General features: G+C 40.5%; 1 protein-coding gene and 1 long non-coding RNA gene across 4 annotated transcripts in view; one reads left to right on the top strand and one right to left on the bottom strand.

Annotated features, from left to right (window-relative positions):
* LOC135321141 (uncharacterized) overlaps positions 1-20,864 on the top strand; it is a 124,929-nt gene that overhangs the window by 61,597 nt on the left and 42,468 nt on the right. For all 3 annotated transcript variants that reach the window (XR_010380635.1, XR_010380633.1, XR_010380634.1), the window contains one exon: positions 15,008-15,093. This is a non-coding gene — a long non-coding RNA (uncharacterized LOC135321141). The remainder of the gene's footprint in view (positions 1-15,007; positions 15,094-20,864) is intronic.
* The window catches only part of TTN (titin), a 284,130-nt gene that overhangs the window by 54,108 nt on the left and 209,158 nt on the right, over positions 1-20,864 (bottom strand). The window contains exons 250-283 of the mRNA XM_064484940.1: positions 20,026-20,334; positions 19,745-19,893; positions 19,627-19,659; positions 19,384-19,513; positions 18,995-19,294; positions 18,584-18,901; positions 17,294-17,590; positions 16,886-17,185; positions 16,486-16,800; positions 16,250-16,398; positions 15,320-15,470; positions 14,950-15,231; positions 13,375-13,677; positions 12,316-12,618; positions 11,934-12,215; positions 11,541-11,840; positions 11,145-11,447; positions 10,741-11,049; positions 10,344-10,625; positions 9,924-10,223; positions 9,544-9,837; positions 6,487-9,453; positions 5,844-6,164; positions 5,461-5,745; positions 5,061-5,360; positions 4,334-4,636; positions 3,623-3,898; positions 3,219-3,518; positions 2,825-3,127; positions 2,369-2,668; positions 1,584-1,871; positions 922-1,218; positions 531-833; positions 124-429 (exon numbers count right to left, since the gene is read on the bottom strand). Coding sequence (XP_064341010.1) covers positions 124-429; positions 531-833; positions 922-1,218; positions 1,584-1,871; positions 2,369-2,668; positions 2,825-3,127; positions 3,219-3,518; positions 3,623-3,898; positions 4,334-4,636; positions 5,061-5,360; positions 5,461-5,745; positions 5,844-6,164; positions 6,487-9,453; positions 9,544-9,837; positions 9,924-10,223; positions 10,344-10,625; positions 10,741-11,049; positions 11,145-11,447; positions 11,541-11,840; positions 11,934-12,215; positions 12,316-12,618; positions 13,375-13,677; positions 14,950-15,231; positions 15,320-15,470; positions 16,250-16,398; positions 16,486-16,800; positions 16,886-17,185; positions 17,294-17,590; positions 18,584-18,901; positions 18,995-19,294; positions 19,384-19,513; positions 19,627-19,659; positions 19,745-19,893; positions 20,026-20,334 — 11,958 coding nt within the window. The remainder of the gene's footprint in view (positions 1-123; positions 430-530; positions 834-921; positions 1,219-1,583; positions 1,872-2,368; positions 2,669-2,824; positions 3,128-3,218; positions 3,519-3,622; positions 3,899-4,333; positions 4,637-5,060; positions 5,361-5,460; positions 5,746-5,843; positions 6,165-6,486; positions 9,454-9,543; positions 9,838-9,923; positions 10,224-10,343; positions 10,626-10,740; positions 11,050-11,144; positions 11,448-11,540; positions 11,841-11,933; positions 12,216-12,315; positions 12,619-13,374; positions 13,678-14,949; positions 15,232-15,319; positions 15,471-16,249; positions 16,399-16,485; positions 16,801-16,885; positions 17,186-17,293; positions 17,591-18,583; positions 18,902-18,994; positions 19,295-19,383; positions 19,514-19,626; positions 19,660-19,744; positions 19,894-20,025; positions 20,335-20,864) is intronic.

Genomic DNA, 20,864 nt, shown 5'->3' on the forward strand with positions numbered 1-20,864 from the left:
CGCCTGTAGGGTTACCAGCCCTAACACTTGTAAGGGTTGTAAATCTGCGTAAGGGAGTTCTCTACTCCCTCTTAGAAGATGACTGATGGGAAAGCTCTGTACATTTCTCCCAGTAATACTTACTTAAGATGTCCTTGGGACAGTGTTTATCGGGCACATCACTGGGGTCACTGTAGCCAATCTTATTAACGGCATACACGCGGAACTGATACTCTGTGTTTTCCATTAGGCCAGTGACCTCAAAGCGGGTTTTCTGTAACTTCTGTGGTAAATTGCACCTCACCCAGTTATCAGAGTCAGCTCGTTTTACTTCAACAAGGTAGCCAATGATAGGACTACCACCGTCATAGGCTGGCTTGCCCCAAGATAGACTCACGGAGCTGCGGGTTGTATCATATACTTTGGGAAAAGCTGGTGGGCCCGGAGGATCTGAGGATACATAATAATAGGAAATTTTCATTAAAATCTCATTCCTGATTGTTCAGTGCTGATTATAATACAGGATATGGGACTCTTTCATGAAAACTTACACAGAGGGTCTTGGGCATACGCAGCTTTGGATGCATCACTGGGTTTGCCTGGTCCAGCCTTATTTATAGCTATAACTCGGAACTCGTATTCAGTGCCTTCTTGGAGACCTGTTGCTTTTATCGTTCTTTCTATAACGGGTTTTCTGTTGACCTTGGTCCAGTTAACTGCCTGGGTTTCCCGCTTCTCAAGCAAATAGCCAGTGATGGGTGAGCCGCCATCATCTGCTGGTGGTTTCCAGCTTACTGTCATGTGATCTTTGGTTATGTTGCTAATAACAGGAGGATCACAGCGTCCAGGTGGGTCTGCAGAGATTGATTGAACTGTTACTATCCCAGGCTAAAAGGTAATATCCAAAAAGTGAAATGAAAAACCATAGCAAAACGTTCCTACCGTATGGGTTTTTAGCAATTGCTGGTTCAGTTATGATCGGATCGCCCACTCCGTACTTATTTTCAGCACAAATCCGGAACTGATACTCATGGCCCTCTATCAGCTTCTCCACGCTGCAGCTGGTGATGGGTACAGTAGCAGACACTTGTGCCCAGTTGGGTCTGCTTGTTTCACGTTTGTCAACAATATAGTTGGTGATTTCTGAGCCTCCATCTTCAAGAGGAGGTTCCCAAGAAAGCATTGCACGATCTGAATACATTTTGTTGATTTTTACGGATGCTGGAGGACCTGGTTTATCTGAAAGGATAAGAAAGGAAAGTCAAGTCTTTCACTAACACACATGAAATGGGGAAAGTGTAGAGTGGTGGTCTGGAGACCTGGGCTGCCGTCCTTAGATTGTCATTAACCTCCTATACAACGTTGGAAGTTACTTAATTTTTCCAAATCTTAATTTCCTCATGTGTAAAATTATGCCCTAGAATATGTGATCTCTAATGGTCTTTTTAGCCGTAAAACGCTGTTGTTCTATGATGAGGATAATTCCATGATTACCTATCTTAATGTATCTTTTGTAATCTTTTCTCACATACTGTTTTGTAAATTCTCTTACATCACATTAACCCAGAGTGAAACATGAGATTCTCATTGAATGCTTTAGTTACCTAACACTTTAAGCTTAATGGTGGCCGATTTGGAGCCACTTGCGTTTTCGGCAGTGATGGTATAGTCCCCTGAGTCTTTTCGGTTCACGCTGAACAGCTCCAGGGTGCACAGATTCCGCTTCATGGCCATCTTGATGCCTTCTGATGGTTTCAGCGGCGTGCCATCCTTCTTCCAAGAGACTGTGGGCATTGGTTTACCAAAAACAGTGGCATCCAGGCAAACATTAGTGCCAGCTTTCACAGTAAGCAAAGATTTCATAGCCACACTCAGGTCTATCCTGGGAGGAACTGGAAAGAAAGAAGAGAAAAGGATTTAATATATGCAAAGCTATATTATATAATTCTTGTTAATAAAAGTAGGAAATTCATGTGCTCTGTCATTTTCAAGACGGGATTTTTTTTTTGAGTAACATATCCATTATAAAAGAAATACAGGTTTAATGTAGAAATCAGATAATGCTGAAAGTATAAAGAAAAAAAGTAAACAGCACCTGTCACTTCAACATCCTTAAAGCTTCACTCTTATCATTTTGGTGCATTTCTTTGTCATCTTTCTGTGCACGTGTATGGTTAAAATTAGACAGTCCTCACAGATTTGTATAGTGCTTTTTAGTTTAACATGTTATTAAGATTCTCCATAATCATAATTTTTAGTGTCTGTATATAAAGTACCTATCATTTTACTTGTCCTTTTTTACCACAGACGTAGATTTATTTTTTTTATTAGCACTCATGATGTATATTTCTCCTATCTACCTTGCCTATAATGTTCAACAGAATCTTACCACTTTCTGCAACGATGGTCACTGGATCCGAAGGTTCAGAAGGCTGGCTGATGTTTACTGCAGTCTTGGCAATTGCTCTAAATTGATACTGAGCGTTCTCTTCTAAGCCAGTAGCTGTATACTCTTCCTGGGGAATCTGGTGAGGGGAAGTATTGCACCGTACCCACTTATCACCAGGAAGTTTGCAAGCTTCTACGAAATAGCCAATAATTTTACTGCCTCCATCATGCTTTGGACGAGCCCAGATGAGGGATACAGTACTCTTGGTAACATCAATAACTTCAGGCTTTCCAGGAGGATCTGAAACCAGAAGAGATATTCTCAGCATTTATCTTAAACTTATGTATTTCACAGTACTGCCCAGAACACATTCCTGAATAGAAGTAGTAACCTTTAGAGATTCCCAAGATTGAAATGTGTCCTCATAATACCCCCCCCACCAAGAAAATTACTCACCAACTGGCATTCTTGCAGTTACATATTCAGTGGGTTTGCTGGGTGGGCTGGATCCAGCTTTGTTTAGGGCATAGATTCTGAATGAATACTCAAGGCCTTCTACCAAGCCAGCACAGGGGTATTCAGTTGACCGGACAGGAGTGTCGTTAGCTTTCACCCAGAGCAAACTGTTCTTCTCTTTGCGTTCAATCAGGTAACCGGTAATAGGGCTCCCTCCATCACTGTCTGGCCTGTCCCATGCCACAAATATGCAGTCTTTGTTGACTTTGGTGACTCGAGCATTCTTTGGCTCACTGGGAACATCTGGAGATGAAGATAAGGGAAATGTCAGTTTCTAGTCTTAGTAACAGACTAGAAATAAGATATAATTTTTCTTTCCCTGAAAGAAACATACCAAATGGGAACTTAGCCAGCATCTTTGGAGATGTGAGAGGCTCTGAAATGCCAAATCGATTCTCAGCACGGACCCGGAAGACGTACTCTTGGCCGGGGATCAGTTTTCCAACTCTGCAGGACGTTTTTGTCACTGAAGCTAGTGCAGTCACCCAGTCCCCTCGGCTTACGTCACATTTCTCCACTATGTAGTTGGTGATGTTACTGCCTCCATCCTCAAGAGGGATGTGCCATGACAGGGAGCAAGCGTCAGCATCTATGTCAGAAATGTCGAATGGAGGCTGGGGGGGCCCGGGAGCATCTGTGGGAACCCAGGGGAAAGAAACATAAGAACAGGGGTTTGATGGGAAAAAAATGTTTCTGATCTGCATATTTAGATGGCCATTTGTCTAATGCTTAACCTACCCATGACGATAACTTTGATCTTCTGAGTGTCTGTCCCAGAACTGTTCTCTGCAGTGAGGCTGTAGTAACCACTGTCTTTCCGAGTAACATCTTTTATGATCAGAACTGAAGAATTGTCTGCTTTATGCACTGCCAGGTGGCTGGATGTGACAACTTCATCCTCTCCTTTCTTCCATTTACAGATCGGATAAGGCTTTCCATACACATGGGCTTCAATTCGGAGTTTCTTCCCGGCTTTAATAGTAATTTGCTCTGGCATGAGGATCTTTGGTGGCACTAAAAGTGAAAGGAAAATAATGTTAATTTTGTGGGGAGGTTAAATTTCTTCTGGTGGGGAACTATACTAGTGTTTTTCAAATTGCTGTTTGCAACCCATTAATGGGTTCAAATTAATGTCTGCATTTCTGCCAATATTTTTTAAAAAGAATGAGATTGAAACAAATGGAAAATATCAGAGTCCAGCATACGTAATCTGGATGGGTGTTGCTTCATGAAACTTCTTTGAGTTACATAATATAGGTGTGTACTGTGTCATGATTTGAAATGTATTTACTACATTTCGTGGGCCCAAATGTTTCAAAACCCCAGATAGTTACTATATTTCAAGTATTTCTGGGAATAAGATTCCTCAGGGAGAAATGTCTACATGTCAAAAGAAAATTTCTCGGAAACTTTCATCCCATGATTAAAAATGACTCAGTGACTACTTACACAGCTGTTCTTTGGCTTCATAGACTCCTTCAGCTTCTCTTGGCAGACTGAGGCCGACAGCATTTCTGGCCACTACTCTAAATTTGTATTTCTTTCCTTCCTTTAGCCCAGTGACAACAAGGCTGAGATCTTTCACCACCGAGTACTCTGTCCAGCGGTCTGCAGGCTGCTCTTCTTCTCTGTAACTAATGATGTAGCCGTCGATTTTAGCACCTCCGTCACGCAGGGGAGGTAACCAGGCTAATGCAGCACTGTTCTTGGTCATTTCAGTAACTTCTAGTTTCCTTGGGGGATCCGGCTCACCTAGAAGAAAAAAGTGATTAAGAAAAAACTATCCAGGTAACCGAATCCAATCCCTCTGTAAATATACAGAAATGCTGTAGTATGCCATTTGCTTCAAGGTATATGGGAACTACATACTTTGGCTTGGTATGTTGAACATAAAAAGTACACAATGAAGAGGGGAGGGTAGAGCTTAGTGGTAGAAGCATGTGCTTAGTATTCATGAGGTCCTGAGTTCAATCCCCAGTACCTCCATTAGAAAAAAAAAAAGGTACCCGATGAGGCAGATCGAAAAAGTCTTCAGTGAGTGAGTGAGATATTTATTTGTACTGTTCATGTTTCTATAAGTTAAGGCCCTTTCAGTAGTGGATTAAAATATTCAGTATCTTGATTTTGCTGAAGTCGAGGACTAGAGTTAAAAGGAGGAAGAAAGGATACAACTTACTTAGAGGATCTGAGGCGAGCACTGGTTTGGGGACGTCGGCTGGGACACCAGGGCCATACTCATTGACAGCAGTGACTCGGAAGAAATACTCATTCCCAGGGACAAGATTGGTGACGTGGAAGCTCGTTTTCTTAACTTCTGGGGTGACTGTCGCCCACGTCTTTCTGTCTGCCTCACGTTTCTCCACAATATAATGCGTTACTTGGCTCCCACCGTCGTTCTCAGGAGGGGCCCAGGAAACGTGGCATGATGTTTTAGTGACATCTGAAACTTTTAAATCAGACACAGGTCCGGGAGTATCTGTAAAGAACCACAAAATCAGACTTGCTAGTCTCCTCAGCCTCCTTATTAATTATTAACTAGGTGTTTTTGAAGGGAAGGAAGAAGCTTGTTAACCCACCTAATACTCTGACATTCACGAACACAGCCTTTTCCCCTGCTGGGTTCACAAGCGTCAGGGAGTATTTTCCCGAGTCATCTCGCGTAGAATTGGGGATGACGAGGAAGGCCATAGTGTCAACCAGATCAACTTGTCCCTTTCTGACCACGTTATCAATACCCACTTTTCGCCAAGTGACCTTAGGGGCTGGTCGCCCTCTCACTATGGCAAATAGTCGAATGGGGCATCCTGCCCTCACCGTGACCAGTTTTCTCATGCTGGCATCCAGATCAATCTCCGGAGGTTCTGCAAATAACACAAAAGCCATTAGTTGACTTTGGAATGTGGGGAAATCATGTGAGAAGTGAAACATGAGTCAATCAAGTGATAAAATAGGTTCTCACCTAGGATCTCTTTAGGTTTAATAGCATCCTTTAGTTCTGCAGGGCGCCCAATGCCAACCTGGTTTTGGGCACACACCCTGAACTCATATTCCTGGTTTTCATCTAAGCTGGTGACAGTGAATTCCATGCGAACAAGTTGTGCTGCAGCATTGCACCTTTTCCAGCCTTCATCAGGTGATGCATCTGCTATTTTCGGTCTCATTTCCACAACATATCCAATTATCGGTGCACCACCATCATACACTGGTTTTCCCCACCCAAGAGTTATGGAACTTTTGGTTGTATCAACCACTTTGAGGTTGGTTGGTGGACCAGGTGGTTCTGAAAGTAAATTGTGTAAGAATAAATTTACATGTGGTTAACTACTATTAGTGATACTTTAATGTGTAATTTTCTATAGTCTATCCTTAATTAATCACAGATAGTACATTCAATTTCTCAAGTACTGAGTCCTCCTTATTTTCCTTCATAAAATTAGAATCTACCATTGTTTGTACATTTTATGCGATTTGGTAAAAGATCTGTTTGGGAAAATATTGGCTAACATAAAGTTTTGATGTTGTGGATTTAACTTATTTGTCTAATACCTCTGTGCTTAAGTTTAAGGGTTGGTGTAATACCAGAAAAAGCAAGAACATTATACCTATGGGGTCTTTTGCCACCACTGGTCTTGAGGGCAAGCTTGGTTCTCCAATTCCAATTTCATTTTCTGCCTTGACACGGAACTGATATTCATGTCCTGGGAGGAGATTCTGTACTTTCAAACGTCTCTCAGGGATCGCACTCTTGTTGACAGGGACCCATCGTGTTGAATGTTTTTCCTTTTTCTCCAAAAAGTATCCTGTGATAGACTTTCCACCATCATATTCAGGTGGAGTCCAAACCACAGTCATCTCTTCTTTGCTTACTTTAGTGACTTCAGGGGGATCAGGGCGTCCAGGTCTGTCATACTTGGTTTTTGCAATGACTGGTTTAGTTTCTGTTGGAGGCCCTGTGCCTATTTTATTTTCTGCACGGACTCTGAAGATATATTCATTTCCTTCTATGAGACGAGTTACTGTAGCACCAGGTGTTAAGATAGTAGAGGAAAAGGTAGACCAAACCATTCGCTTGCTCTCACATTTTTCTACAATATAATTTTGGATTTCACAGCCACCGTCATCCTCTGGTGGATCCCAGTGAAGACTACACCTGTCGCTGGACACATCAACGATTTTCAGGTTTCTCACAGGACCAGGCTTATCTAAAACATTGACAGTGGCATAGGCCACAAAACTGCCAGCTGTGTTTGTTGCTGTAATTACATATTTACCACCATCACTTCGCTTTGCTTTAGTGAGAGAAAATTTAGATGAGTCAGCACCGGTCTCAATTTTGACCCTTGGTGATCTTGTTAAGTCTGTAGCATCTCTGTCCTTGGTCCATAAAACTTCAGGAAACGGTTTGCCTCTAACACCTGCCTCAAGTCGAATGGTGTCGCCTGCTTTGACAGTTAGCACGCCACTTAATTTCAGATCAAGCACCGGTTTCTGCAAGTCTTCCTTCACAACAACTTCCTCTGTCTTTACCCAGTCACTTTCTCCACCTTCATTCTTCGTTTGCACTCTGAACTCATAAATCTGGTTTTCAACACATTTGTCAACCATGTAGTGGGTATCTTTAATGCTTCCTTTATGCACTCTTTCCCAGTCAGCAGAGCCCTTCAGCCTCCTTTCAACGTGATATGACAGATTTGGGCTACCACCGTCATAGTCAGGCCGCCTCCACTTCAGATAGACAAATGTCTTTCCTTTATCTGCAATATGAAGGTTTTCAGGCTCACCTGGTCTATCAATAGGGTTAATAGCCAGAATTGGAGTTTTTGTTTCAATGGTTGGCCCAACACCTACTTTATTCTCTGCACAAACTCGGAAGTAGTATTCATTGTTGGCTAAAAGGTTGGCCTTGATTAATCGCTTAGTGACATCTGAAGCAACAATTGACCAGCCTTTCTGGTTTGGCTTGCGATACTCCACTATGAAATTTGTTATTTCTGAGCCACCATTATCTAGTGGGTTTTCCCAAGAAATTGTACAGTTCTCTTTGGTTACATTGCTGACCTTTAAATTCTGGCAAGGCCCAGGTCTGTCGAGGACATTAACGATAGCATGACCTTGGGCATGCCCACTGCTGTTCTTAGCTGAGATGATATACTTGCCATGGTCAGCTCTAACAGCTTCCTTAATATGTAACTCAACACGAGGCAGATCGTGAATTAGGTCAACTCGCTTTTCTCGGACCAATGCTTTGCCCTCCTTAGACCAGGTTATGTCTGGTTCAGGTCTGCCTTTTACCCGAGCAAGAATGCGGATAGTTTGGCCTACTCTAACGGTAATAACATCACGACAAGTCACATCAAGTTCTACTTCTGGAGGGTGAAGGATATCCTTTGCAATCACAGACTCTGCTAGTTCTCTTGGCTCTCCCTCTCCCACAATATTAGCTGCCTTTATACGGAATCTGTACTCATTTCCTTCAATAAGTCCAGGTACCCTGAAGGCACACTGCCTGATCAGTTCATCTTTATTAATCCTGCTCCACTGTGTTGTTCCAGCTTTCTGACACTCCACTACGTAGCCCAGAATGGGGCTACCACCATCACTGAGAGGCTTTGTCCATACTAGGTCAGCTGTTTCTCTGGTCTTGTCTTTCAGCTTAGGATTAATAGGTGGTCCAGGTGGTTTGATGGGCCGGCAGGCTTTTATTGGATCAGAACTTGGGGATGGACCGCTTAGTCCTGCAAGATTCTCAGCAAAAACTCTAAACTCGTATGTATTTCCCTCATAGAGTCCAGTCACTCTAAACTTCAGGTCGGCTATCGGTGTTTTGTTGACTCTCACCCATTTGCCCGTTACTTCTCGACGTTCCATGTAGTAACCGGTTATTGGACTGCCACCATCAGATTTTGGCAGAGTCCAAGACACTGTTGCCGCATTTTCAGTAATGTCAGTAACCACTGGTTTACCGGGAGGAGATGGAGGACTAAACTTATGTTTAGCAACAGTAGGTATGGAGTCCAGGGGAGGACCAACACCAATCTTATTCTCTGCTTTAACTCGGAAAACATATTCACAGCCCTTTTGCAGATGTGGGACTTTCAGCTTTGTCTTACTGCTTCCTGAAGAGACAACACCCCACGTGTCTTTCTTGGTGTCTTTTTTCTCAACAATATAATTTATCACAGGGCTTCCTCCATCATCTTTAGGCGGCTGCCATGAGATAGTCATGTGTTCAGGGGTAACTTCCAGAATATTAATGGGGCCTGTTGGTGGACCAGGGACATCAAGAACAGTAAGATGTACGGCTACGGTTTTGGTGCCAGCAGCATTGGAAACTGTGATCTGATATTCCCCAGTGTCTTTCCTTAAGCAGTTCTTAATGGTAAGAACTGATGAGAAGTTGTCAGTTTCAACTGTATAGTGTTCATCTGTTTTAATCTCATTCCCATCGGTTGTCCACTTTGCAGTAGGAATGGGTACACCTCTTATAATGGCAGGGAATCTGACTGTAGTTCCAGCTTTTACCACAAGGCCTTCAATTAATTTCACATCCAGCTCCACTGATGGAGGCACTGGAAAGTAAACATGAGGAAATTAGATTTTGATTTTCACAATACGAATAGTTTAAAAGAGAAAGAAAGTAATGCCAAGCTCATCATTACCTAGTTTTTCTTGACATTCTATTGGGATAGTTGTGTCGGGAAGACCAAGACCCACAATATTTTCAGCTCTTACACGGAATCTGTAAGTCTTTCCTTGTTGTAGTCCAGTGACAACACACTCTAAGTTTGTCACAGTCTTGAACTTAATCCAGTCTTCAGTGCCCTCTTCTTGATATTCCACCAAATATCCAGTGATTGGAGAGCCACCATCACGATCTGGCTTATTCCAAACAAGGGACACTTCAGTCTTGTCAACATCTACATGGTGTAGGTTCTTGGGTGGCCCTGGGGGATCTTTTTGGAAGAAGAAATCGTGATGAATAAATAATACTCTCAAAGATAATCAAAAAGTACTTTTGTATCTAAAGAAAGCAACTTACGTAGGGGATCCAGAGCCTTGATGGGTTTAAGTGTTTCCACGAAAGGACCACGTCCATACTGGTTCTCAGCAGCTACTCGGAAGAGGTACTGATTACCTTCATTAAGATGTTTAGCCATGTGACTCTTTTTCTTTGATGTAGTTGAAAGAGGAGACCACTGGGCACTGGCAACATCTTTCCTCTCAACCACATAATTTGTAATGACAGAACCGCCATCATCTAGTGGTTCCTTCCAAGTAAGGTAACAAGAATCTTTCCTAATTTCACTGACTTCCAGATCTCTAGGTGGCCCAGGCTTATCTGAAAAGTATTAAATAATGCAGTTATGTGTATGGCTTCATCCAGATAAGAGCTCGAAATGTATTAAAAGGTACTTTTTTATGCCATTGCATTAAATACATCATGTACTAAAATTCTTACCTAATACGAGTACTTTTACTGAGACAGTTTTTGAACCAGCTGGATTCTCTACTGTTAAGGAATACATTCCACCATCTTCATGGAGAGCATTACGAATTTCAAGCTTGCTACCAACTGGAGTAGTGTCAATTCGTGCTTTAGTTGGAGCCTCTCTGTCTCCTTTTTTCCAGGTTACTTTTGGGAATGGCACTCCTTTGATGATGGCACTAAGTCTCAGAGTGTCACCAACTTTTATGTGTTGTTCTCTTGCCATGTTGGCATCAAGAATCAACTCAGGTGGTTCTAGAATAAAGAGAATGGTACTTTCAGATTTGATTTGTTACTGTGTTTTCCAATGAAGCATAGACAGTGGAACACCTATCTTCCTTGCAAAGGCAGCTGAGAACATGTTACTCACCGAGTCTGTCTTTTACTAGCACTGGCTCTGGTACATGAGCTGGATCTGATTCACCAGCTTCATTAACTGCTATTACTCTGAACTTATAGGACTGACCATCCCGAAGACCAGTGACTTTATATTTAGTTTCAGGACATGACTCAGGAGTGTGATTGGCTCTTTTCCATTCTTCATCTCCAACTTTCTGGTACTCAACAATATAACCCAGAATCTTGCTCCCACCATCATGACGGGGTGGCTGCCAAGTTAGATCAACTGAATTACATGTTGTATCTATTGCTTCAGGATTAACAGGTGGACTTGGCTTAGCTGCATAATAAAAGAAAAAACCAAAAAGGTGTTAGAATATAGCTGACAACAAAGCTGGATAAAATGAAAGCTGAATGAATGCTTTAGTACTATACCAATTGGATCTTTAGCAATGACTGGTTTGGATGGTGGGCTTGGGTCTCCAATACCAATTTCATTTTCTGCAGAAACCCGGAATTCATAGTGACATCCTTCTAGAAGATCAGGAACCCTAAATTTGGTGTGTGGATGGATAGGCTCTTTGGTAACTCTAGCCCATCGTTTAGACATAGTTTCCCTCTTCTCCAGGATGTAGTTTGTGATGGGCTTTCCACCATCATTTGGCTTGTTCCAGGTTACTAATGCAGAGTCTTTGGTAACTTCTGTAACAATTGGCTGGTCAGGTGCATCAGGAACTCCTATAACAAACATTAGCAAAATGCATTAGAAGTTTAATTCTTCCTATTAACAACCTCAAATGTTGAATCATTAAAACGAAATATAATGCATACTGAAGCGATCTTTGGCTTTCATTGAATCAGACACCAGAGGATCACTTATTCCATACAGATTTTCAGCATATATCCGGAAAATATAATCTTTCCCTTCAAGCAGTTTAGGAACTTTGCATGTTGTTTTAGCACTTGCAGATGTCACGGGCATCCAGACATCTTTGCCTGTCTCCTTCTTCTCAATAATGTAATTGGTAATTTCACTGCCTCCATCATCTAAAGGTGGCTTCCAAGAGATAACCATGTAATCTTTGGTCACCTCATCAAAAATAACTGGTCCTACTGGTGGTCCAGGACGGTCTGAAGGAAAAAAAAATCACAGCACAAAATGTGATTTCCACATCTGCTTTGGAAAGAACAGGGTCTCTCTCCTTCTTGCTACATAATACTTACCAACAACATTAACTTGACAGAACCCTTTCCTGGAGCCTGTACTGTTCTCCACAACCACACAGTATTTGCCAGAATCTGAACGCTTGGCCTTAAGCTTCTCTAGAGCAAGTGTCATAGGAGTGGTCTTTATGTGAGTGCGATCATCTTCCAGCACATCAGCGTCATCTTTGAACCAAGTAACCTTGGGCTTTGGTTTGCCTGAGTAACGGCCAGTGAGGGCAAAAGCTTCACCAACTCGAATCGTGAGCTTATCTCTGAAGTCGAGGTCAAGCGTCGGAGGAGCTAAAATTACAATTATAAAGGCAAGTCAGCTGGACTGATGTCCTAGGATAAATCTATAGATGTACAAGTTTGCAAAATATGAACTGCATTTGACACATACCCAGCTCATCCTTGCAAGTGATTGGCTTGGTGCAAAATGATGGTTTGCCTTGTCCAACAATATTGACTGCACTGACACGGTACTCGTAGGTATCACCTTCTTTTAAGCCTTTCACAGTATACTTCCTGCCAAGCAAGTTGTCGTTTGTAACTTTGTGGAACTTCTCGGTTCCAATGAGACGGCTTTCTAGGATGTAGTTAATAATTTCTGATCCGCCATCATACTTTGGAGGATTCCAAGTCAAAGTGACAGAATCTTTAGTAACTTCTTTGACTTCTAGGTCTTCAGGACGCTCTGGTACAGCTGCAAGTGTGGAATGACAGTGAAACAAATGTCGTATTAAGAATGTAGTAGAATGGCTGCCTCTCTCACTCCCTCCTCTTTGGAGATGGCCCGCACTCTGTCTATGGGATGTGTATCTACTTTTACTTTAACCTGAGCACCCAACCCCTACACCTCGTGGCCTTTCTCTTGCCTTTTGAAACAGTGTACACTCTATGCAGTATGTAACTCTCTAAATAAATCTACCTTTACTCAAAAAAAAAAAAAAAGAATGTAGTAGAATGTAGTAAATAACACTTTTTGAGAATTGCATTTAAACATTAAACTATTTGTTTTGCTAAGTAGCAAAAGAGATCTTAACATACAATGATTAAATCTAAAAGGGACCCAATATAATCTAATTTCCAGATAAGCAAATAGAGAGGTTCACTGAGGCCAAATAATTCAGGAAAGTTCTCCAGAGTTGATAGTTTTAGAGTTAGGGAAATACTTCATATTTATGCCATTAAGTTGAAAATTAAAAAAAAAAAATCAGTGTAGTATTACATGAAAGGATTTGAAGAATCGTATATATTCCCTTAATCTCTTTCATGATCACATTCCAATACTACCAACATCAGATACTGGGTATTTACACATCAGATACTGGGTATTTACCTGAGGAATTCTTGACAAATTGAACGAAACTGGCATTTATACACCAATTTTGTCACTATAGTCTTTTATTAAATAAATGAAGAAATGACTAAGGATGAAATTGTTTTAAATTGTACTTACTTATTGGATCTCTTATGACAAGTGCATCTGTTGTCTCAACAAACGGGCCCATGCCAATACTATTTTCAGCTGCAATTCGGAAAAAGTAGGCTTTTCCTTGAATGAGACCTTGGACAGTAGCATTTTGTCGGGTGACTGTGCATGTCACTGGGGTCCATGCTCTGCGGTCAGATTCCCTCTTTTCAATTACATAATTGGTGATTGGAGAGCCTCCATCATCTTCTGGAGAGAACCATGTCAATTTGCAGGAGTCATTGGTTAGGTTGTGAGGCAGGAATGGTATTCCAACAGGGCCTGGCACATCTGGAAATAAGAGGAAAAGGTTTCCAGTTGTTGAACCTCAATGAACTACAGGGCTCAATATTTGTTACCCTCCGTTTTTAAAAGGGAGACAAAAATGTTGCTATAAAAAGAGAGTAAGATTTTGTATTTATTGAGTTGTTTTTTTCCTTCCTTGGTACCTATATTCAACCATATTTTAAAATGAAATAGGTTTGCAATAGTTACTGGTTGCCCTTGCTTTAGTAGAATGAATATATATATATATATATATATATATATATATATATATATATATATTTCCCCCCAGTAATTTATGAGTTAGATAAGAGGGAGATGTTTGGAGACAAACACACAGAGACAGGAGAGGGGTGAGGATGGCATGGCTACTTTTTGTGTCCAGTTTACTCTTCAGAGGAGAAAGGACGAGAGAATTTTTTCTGGGTGACCAGTAAATCTGAGTAGCACAGGAGACCCCAGATTTCAGAATGACCTTTGAGAGGGTTGGAATTTAACCTGGAAGGGCACTAGTTCTTAAAGTAATAACCATTGGACTAAAGACTGTTTAGCAGTTTGAAACAACCTAGAAGCTTGAAAGACTGTTGCTCAATGAAATCTTTTTCCTCATGCCAGTTTCATTCATCAATATTAATTATGTCCAATAGAAAACTGGTTATTTTCACATAAAAACTGGGTGTTTGGAGTTTAGTTGTGCCTAGAGATAGGCTGAGAGAGAGATCTGGGTGGGAGGGCTTCACTTTTTGAGCAAATCACTGGAATAAAGCCAGCGAGAGGCATGAACAAGCCTTGAAGCATTTGACTCGATATTCAGTGACTAAAAATGCAATATTGATAACCAAATATGATGCTTCTCTTCAATTAGAATACCGAAAACTTCAAAGGGATTTTTGCATTATGATGATAACCAGCAGGTCCTATGATGTGAAAATGGTCAACCATAGCAAATTGTTAAACATTCATGTACATTTGCAGGAACACTGCTTTTATGAAAACTATATAACAACATAGTAAATGTTTATGGTGATGTGTTATATAAAAAGGCAACTCACAAGAATTTATCGTAGGAGTACAAGCATATAAAATATGTATAGGATAAAAAAGCAACGAGGAGGTTTTTTTTAATGCTAATAGTGGTCAATGGGATTGTGGGTGATTTTTCTTATTTTCCAAAATATTTGTAACATAGCTTTTTTTTTTTTTAAATAATAGAGCTTTGCTGTAGATGAAATAAAATGTTATTTTTTAAAGTTGCATGGACAAATTGAAAGCTTTTACCTAATACATCAACGATAATTGTCTTCTTTCTTTCCCCGGCTGCATTTTTGGCAAGAAGAGAATAGACGCCTTGGTGGCTCCTCTGGCAATTCTTGATGACCATGGATGAGCTAATGGCTGTGGACTCAATGGTGGCTTCTTGAGGTAATGCTCTTTCATTCATGTTCCAAGTAATGGTTGGAGGAGGCTTTCCAGACACATAGGCAATGATCCGAATCACCCCTCCAGCATGGACCACAATTCTGTCTCTGACGCTGGCATCCAGCTGAATGTCAGGTAATACTGGAAAACAATTGAAAATAACAAATGTGCTTTTCATTTCCAATCTAAAACTAACTCTTGGTAAAATAATAGAAATATTAATAATTACCAATTCTGTCCTTCATTTCAATGGCATCTGTGACTTCTCCAGGTTCTCCAATGCCAGCAATGTTGACTGCTCTAACTCTAAATTTGTAGAATGCTCCTTCTTTTAATCCTGTCACAACAAGTTTTGTTCCTCTCACTTCTTTATCTTTAGCCTAGGGAGAAATCACAAGCATTTATAAGTAGAATTCAGTAGTCCTTCCTTATCTGTGGTTTTGCATTCTGTGTTTCATTTACCCGAAGTCAACCAAGATCTGAAAATATTAAATGGAAAAAAATTCCACAAATTAACAATTCATAAGTTTTAAATTGCACACCATTCTAAGCAGTGTGATGAAATCCTGTGTCATCCTGCTCCATCCCTATCCGGGATGTGAACCATCCCTTTGTCCAGTATATTCACACTGTATACGCTACCTGCCCATTAGTAATGAACTCTCATGTTTTTTCCTATACTATCTGTGGTTTCAGGCATCCACTGGGGGTCTTAGAATGTATCCCTTTGGATAAGGGGGAGAAACTACTGTAGTTCTTTGTAGTTTCTTGTTTAATAGCTTTCCAAAGCATAACCAATGGCATATTTACTTGTTCTGGGAGAACTGTTGTCAATTTAGGTTTTAGGGATCAGATATTACAGGTAAATACTGAATGCCAGAAATTATGTTTTATAATATTGTCAACTGATTAGAAAAAAAAACTGTATTGTTCACTTCATCCATCTTTTCAGGCTTTATAGCTAAAAGATACTACACAATAGCATGACTTAACTTTTGATTAGATTTTTGACATAACAGATGTTTGGATTATCTGTTAAATTAAATGGCTTTCTTTTATTTCTTAGTCCAGAAAGTACAGATAGGAGTTAACGGGATTGAGAATAACTACATTTTTAGTTTATTCATAGTCCATTTCCATAACGCCAAGTGTTAGCTACCTTTTCCCACTCTTCTTTGCCTTCTTCTTTATATTCAACGATGTATCCGGTTACTTTGGATCCACCATCTTTTAGTGGGGGAGACCACTCCAGATCCGCAGATGATTTGGTCCAGTCTGTGACTTTGGGAAATGGTGGGCCAGGAGGGGCTGGAAAGAAGCAGCATATGTTAGTATTCTTGACTTTTCCATGGCACTTTTGGTGGGATGGGGGCAAGGAATGGTTTCAAGTCTCACCAATTGGATCTCTAGCAGTCGTTGGGTCTGAGGGCAGACTTGCTGGACCCACACCAGCAGCATTGATGGCGTACACCCGGAACTGATAATCAGAACCTTCAATGAGACCAGTCACTTTATAAGAAACACCCAAAGTCATGGCTTTGATAGGATCTCGGTTAACTCTCTTCCATCTCTTCGAAGTGGTATCTTTCATTTCTAGCCAGTATCCTGTCACAGGAGAGCCTCCATCATATTCTGGCTCTTCCCAGTTGACAGTCATGGAATTACGAGTCACACTGCTAACTGTTGGTTTATCAGGTGCTCCAGGGACAGCTGTGACAAAAATCACATTGATGTATGAGAAATTATGAAAAACACAAATAAGAATGACTTTGTATGTGAAGCACGTCCTACTTACAGAAGAGGTTTCTTGCTGTTTCAGGCTCACTGTCAAGAGGCTCCCCAATGCCATATTTATTCTGGGCCATGATTCGGAATACGTACTCATGGCCTTCCAGCAGTTTGGGAATTGTGTACATGCACTCTTTCGGTTCACTGGAGACACGTACCCATGTCTTCCTGTTAGCTTCTCTTTTCTCAATTACATAGTTGGTAATCTTAGACCCACCGTCATCTTTAGGTGGAAGCCAAGATAATGTCATTTGATCTGCTGAAACAGATTCAAACTTTATCGGTCCTACTGGAGGGCCAGGGCGACCTAAAATGGTTTTAAGAGAAAATTTTATTAGGAGAATGATCTTAAAGCCAAATACTACGTTTATGAACAGAAAATCACATGGTTTTAATAAAACCATGAAATCTTTACCAAGGACATTCAGTCTCATTTCCTTTGATGCTGTTCCCAGATTATTCACGGCTGTGATGGTATATAGGCCAGTGTCACTCCTGCGAGACTGTGGAATAACTAAGGTGCAAGTATCATCCACCACCAGTTTGTTGACATGGGTGTCATAGACAACAGGTTCTTTCTTATCAGGCTTCATCGGAGGAGCTTTAAACCAGGTTAGTGTCGGGAATGGCACACCTTTAATTTTGGCCACAATGTTAACATCAGTTCCTTCTTCAACCTCCATGAATTCTTTTAGCTCAATTGAAGGTGGGCCTAGATTATTAAAGGAAAAAAAAAAGAAGCTATCATCATTAGGAACATAGAGCACTAAAGGATGGAAAGTAGAATTCACAGTCACTAGAAAGTTATCTGGATCTACTATAGTCAGGCTTTATAGCCCTGCTTGATATAAAGAACAGATCTGTCTGCAACTAGTTTATACCAGTTTGGGGAGCAGATACATGTGGTCATCATCCTTTACTGATCTACATGTGGCTATGTATCAGCAGTTGCCTCTCTCCCATGTGGCATCATTATGATTGTAGATATTGAAAAAGGGTAGAGAAAGGTGAAATTTATAGTCGCTTAGGCTTGAGTGTTCTTTCATGATATTCCCTTTAATATGTTTGCAGTGTTATGAGGGGACCTACTATATGTTCATTCTGAGATGAATTCCCTTTTAAGAAATATAACTGCTAATGGAGGCAAAGCAGTTTTCAATTTTCATGAATTTAGTATAAGAATATGCAAAGGGGGTTGTGACTACAGCTCTCCTAAATTTAGAAGAAGGAACTAACAACTACACAGCAGTAGTGATGGTAGTAACAGTAATTAGAGGAAGAATTATTACTATATTTGTGTGTATGTCTTATCTCTTAAAATGGATATATCTTTTCATCAAATAGAGAAAAAGCAGCTTGATTGTGAAGATAAATGAGTCTTAGCAGTTGTTGAGCAAATGACTGGTTAGGAGCTTGCAGAGGAACTGCTTTAACTTCTGGTGTGTAAAATAGCCTGCCGTGGAGAAAATGAGAGGAAGGAAATGCCAAACATCATCTCCTTTCAATAAGGGAAAGGTCATATGTAAGGAAAGATGAGAATTCTGTGGAAGCTGAGGGCATGAGCAATTAGGTCATGTGCCCATGTCCAGACTCAACCCCTGGTAGCTTCCCCATGTACAGACATCTCTTTTTATTTTGGACTTTTCTTAAATATCCGGAACGCATTCATAAAGAGGACATTCTCTGTTAATATGTTGGTACTTACATGTCTGGTCTTTGACAATCACAGGGCCAACAGTGTCTGAAGGTTTGCTGACTCCTGCAGCATTGACGGCTTTGACCCTGAATTCGTATTCCCCACCCTCTATGAGGTCTTCGGCGGTAAACTCCAGTTCCTCCACGTCACGTTTGTTGCACTGTTTCCATGCTTCTTTCTTTGTCCCAGTAGGATCCCATGCAAGGCACTCAACAATATAGTGGGTGACAGGGGAGCCCCCATCATTCTTTGGGGGTTTCCATGACAGGTGTACTGTGTTCTTTGTTATGAGGCCAATCTTGAGTTTAATAGGAGGATCAGGAGGATCTTTAAAAATAGTTAAAAGAAGTATTAGGCATTGTTTATAATAACATATTTCAAATTTGGGAAACTACTTTAATCTTAGCTTTAAAAACTTACATATTGGGTCTCTGGCAGTGGTCCTCTGAATGGTTTCCACAGGTGGACCAATTCCAAAACGGTTTTCTGCCCGTACACGGAAGAAATATTCCTGTCCAGAGATGAGGTCAGGAACTACAAATGAGGTGCTTCCACAGCTTGGGTTGACTTTAGTCCAGGCTTTTCCATCAATAGTCCTCTTCTCGATAACATACCCTTTGATCCTGTCTCCTCCATCATCATCTGGCATCTTCCATGTAAGTTTGCAACTACCCCTTGTGATGTCGCTGACTTTCAGATCTTTGGGTGGCCCTGGTACATCTGTTGGATGCAAATCACAATGTAAACAGTGGTTCTTTGTTTAAAATAATTTTTTCTTATTCCATAGTAACTTTTAAAGTCTTCCTTACCCATGACTTTAACTCTGCAATTTGCAGTCTTTTGTCCTGCTTTATTCTTGGCTGTGATGCTGTATTTGCCTGAATGAGATCGCTTACACTCTGGAATAATAATTACTGATGAATTTTCAGCAGTCTCCAGCTGCAAAGAAAGAAATATTAGTCATATGTTGAATAAATTGAAAGCAGTACTGAAGTCAATCAGATTCTGAATAATTTCTATATATATAATATATATATATATATATTTTTTACCTGTGCATCTTCAGGGATATCATGAACCCCATCCTATTAGAAAAGAAGATAGTCAGTTATAGTGTAACTATTCCTTAGAGTGATTCAATGGGAGATACAGAGAATTATAAATTCTTACCTTCACTGCCTTCTTTGCCTTTCCATCAAATTCCCAAGAGGATTTTGGTGTTGGGCGTCCCTTGATGACAGCAGGAATCCTAATCTGTGTGCCAGCTTGACAAATTAGACAGTCTTGTGCTCCAATGTCAATGAAAACTTCTGGTACCTCTGTAATACCATGGATAATATAACAGGATTTAGCTGACCTTTTCCAAAAAGTAATTGACATATCTTCAGTAAATTAATCAATTTCATAATAAGATCAAAAGATGAATATATAAATGGATTAAGGACTAGTACCCTGAACATCAGTGGCAGGGATCTCTCCAGTTGTGTCACTTGGTTCAGATTCACCAGCTTCGTTGACAGCTTTTACTCTGAATCTGTACTTTCTGAGCTCTTTCAGATTTGGCACCACACACTCACAGGTAGTTAAGAGTTTGTCCGGTTCATTTACACTCTTCCAGTCAGTACTACCTTCTTCCTGCATTTCTACAATGTATCCTTTGATTGGGCTGCCACCATCTTTGGCTGGAGGTTTCCATGCTAGTGAGATGCTTGACTTTGTTTTATCTTTGACCTCTGGACGAGAAGGTGGCCCAGGTGGATCTAATAAGAGGAAAAAAAAACAACATCAAGTTTTGAAGTTGGATGCTAGATTTATACACCATAAGAATGTTGTATTATACATGATCATACTTTATTAATCTATTAAAATAGGAATGCCAAAAGAATAAATTACTTTCTAGAGAAGTCTAAGACAGTCTATTTCCATTTAGCATTAATGCTAAAACAAAGAAAGCAAACAACCGACTGGGATTAGAAAGACTATTTATATACAATTGGTGAACAGCTATCTTACTTTTGAGATTCCTTTGAAGAGATTCTGCAGTATTTTTCTACTAAAAACTTATTTTAATTTACCATAAAATTAAAATTAAAAAATGATTTCATCTTTTGCTGGTAAACCTTTGAACACAAGCTAATCTTAATGCCCTTTATTGTAGACGTTGACCCTGCCCCAATCACATGACAGTTCTTTACATTTCTGACAGTGCTTTACAATTTCAGAAATTCTTTGACTCTGTTCATCTTTTTAACCATAGCTCTTTCATCTCCAGCATCTAGGACAGTTCCTT

Source organism: Camelus dromedarius, chromosome 4 (genome assembly GCF_036321535.1).
Source record: "Camelus dromedarius isolate mCamDro1 chromosome 4, mCamDro1.pat, whole genome shotgun sequence".
NCBI classification, from domain to species: Eukaryota; Metazoa; Chordata; class Mammalia; order Artiodactyla; family Camelidae; genus Camelus; species Camelus dromedarius.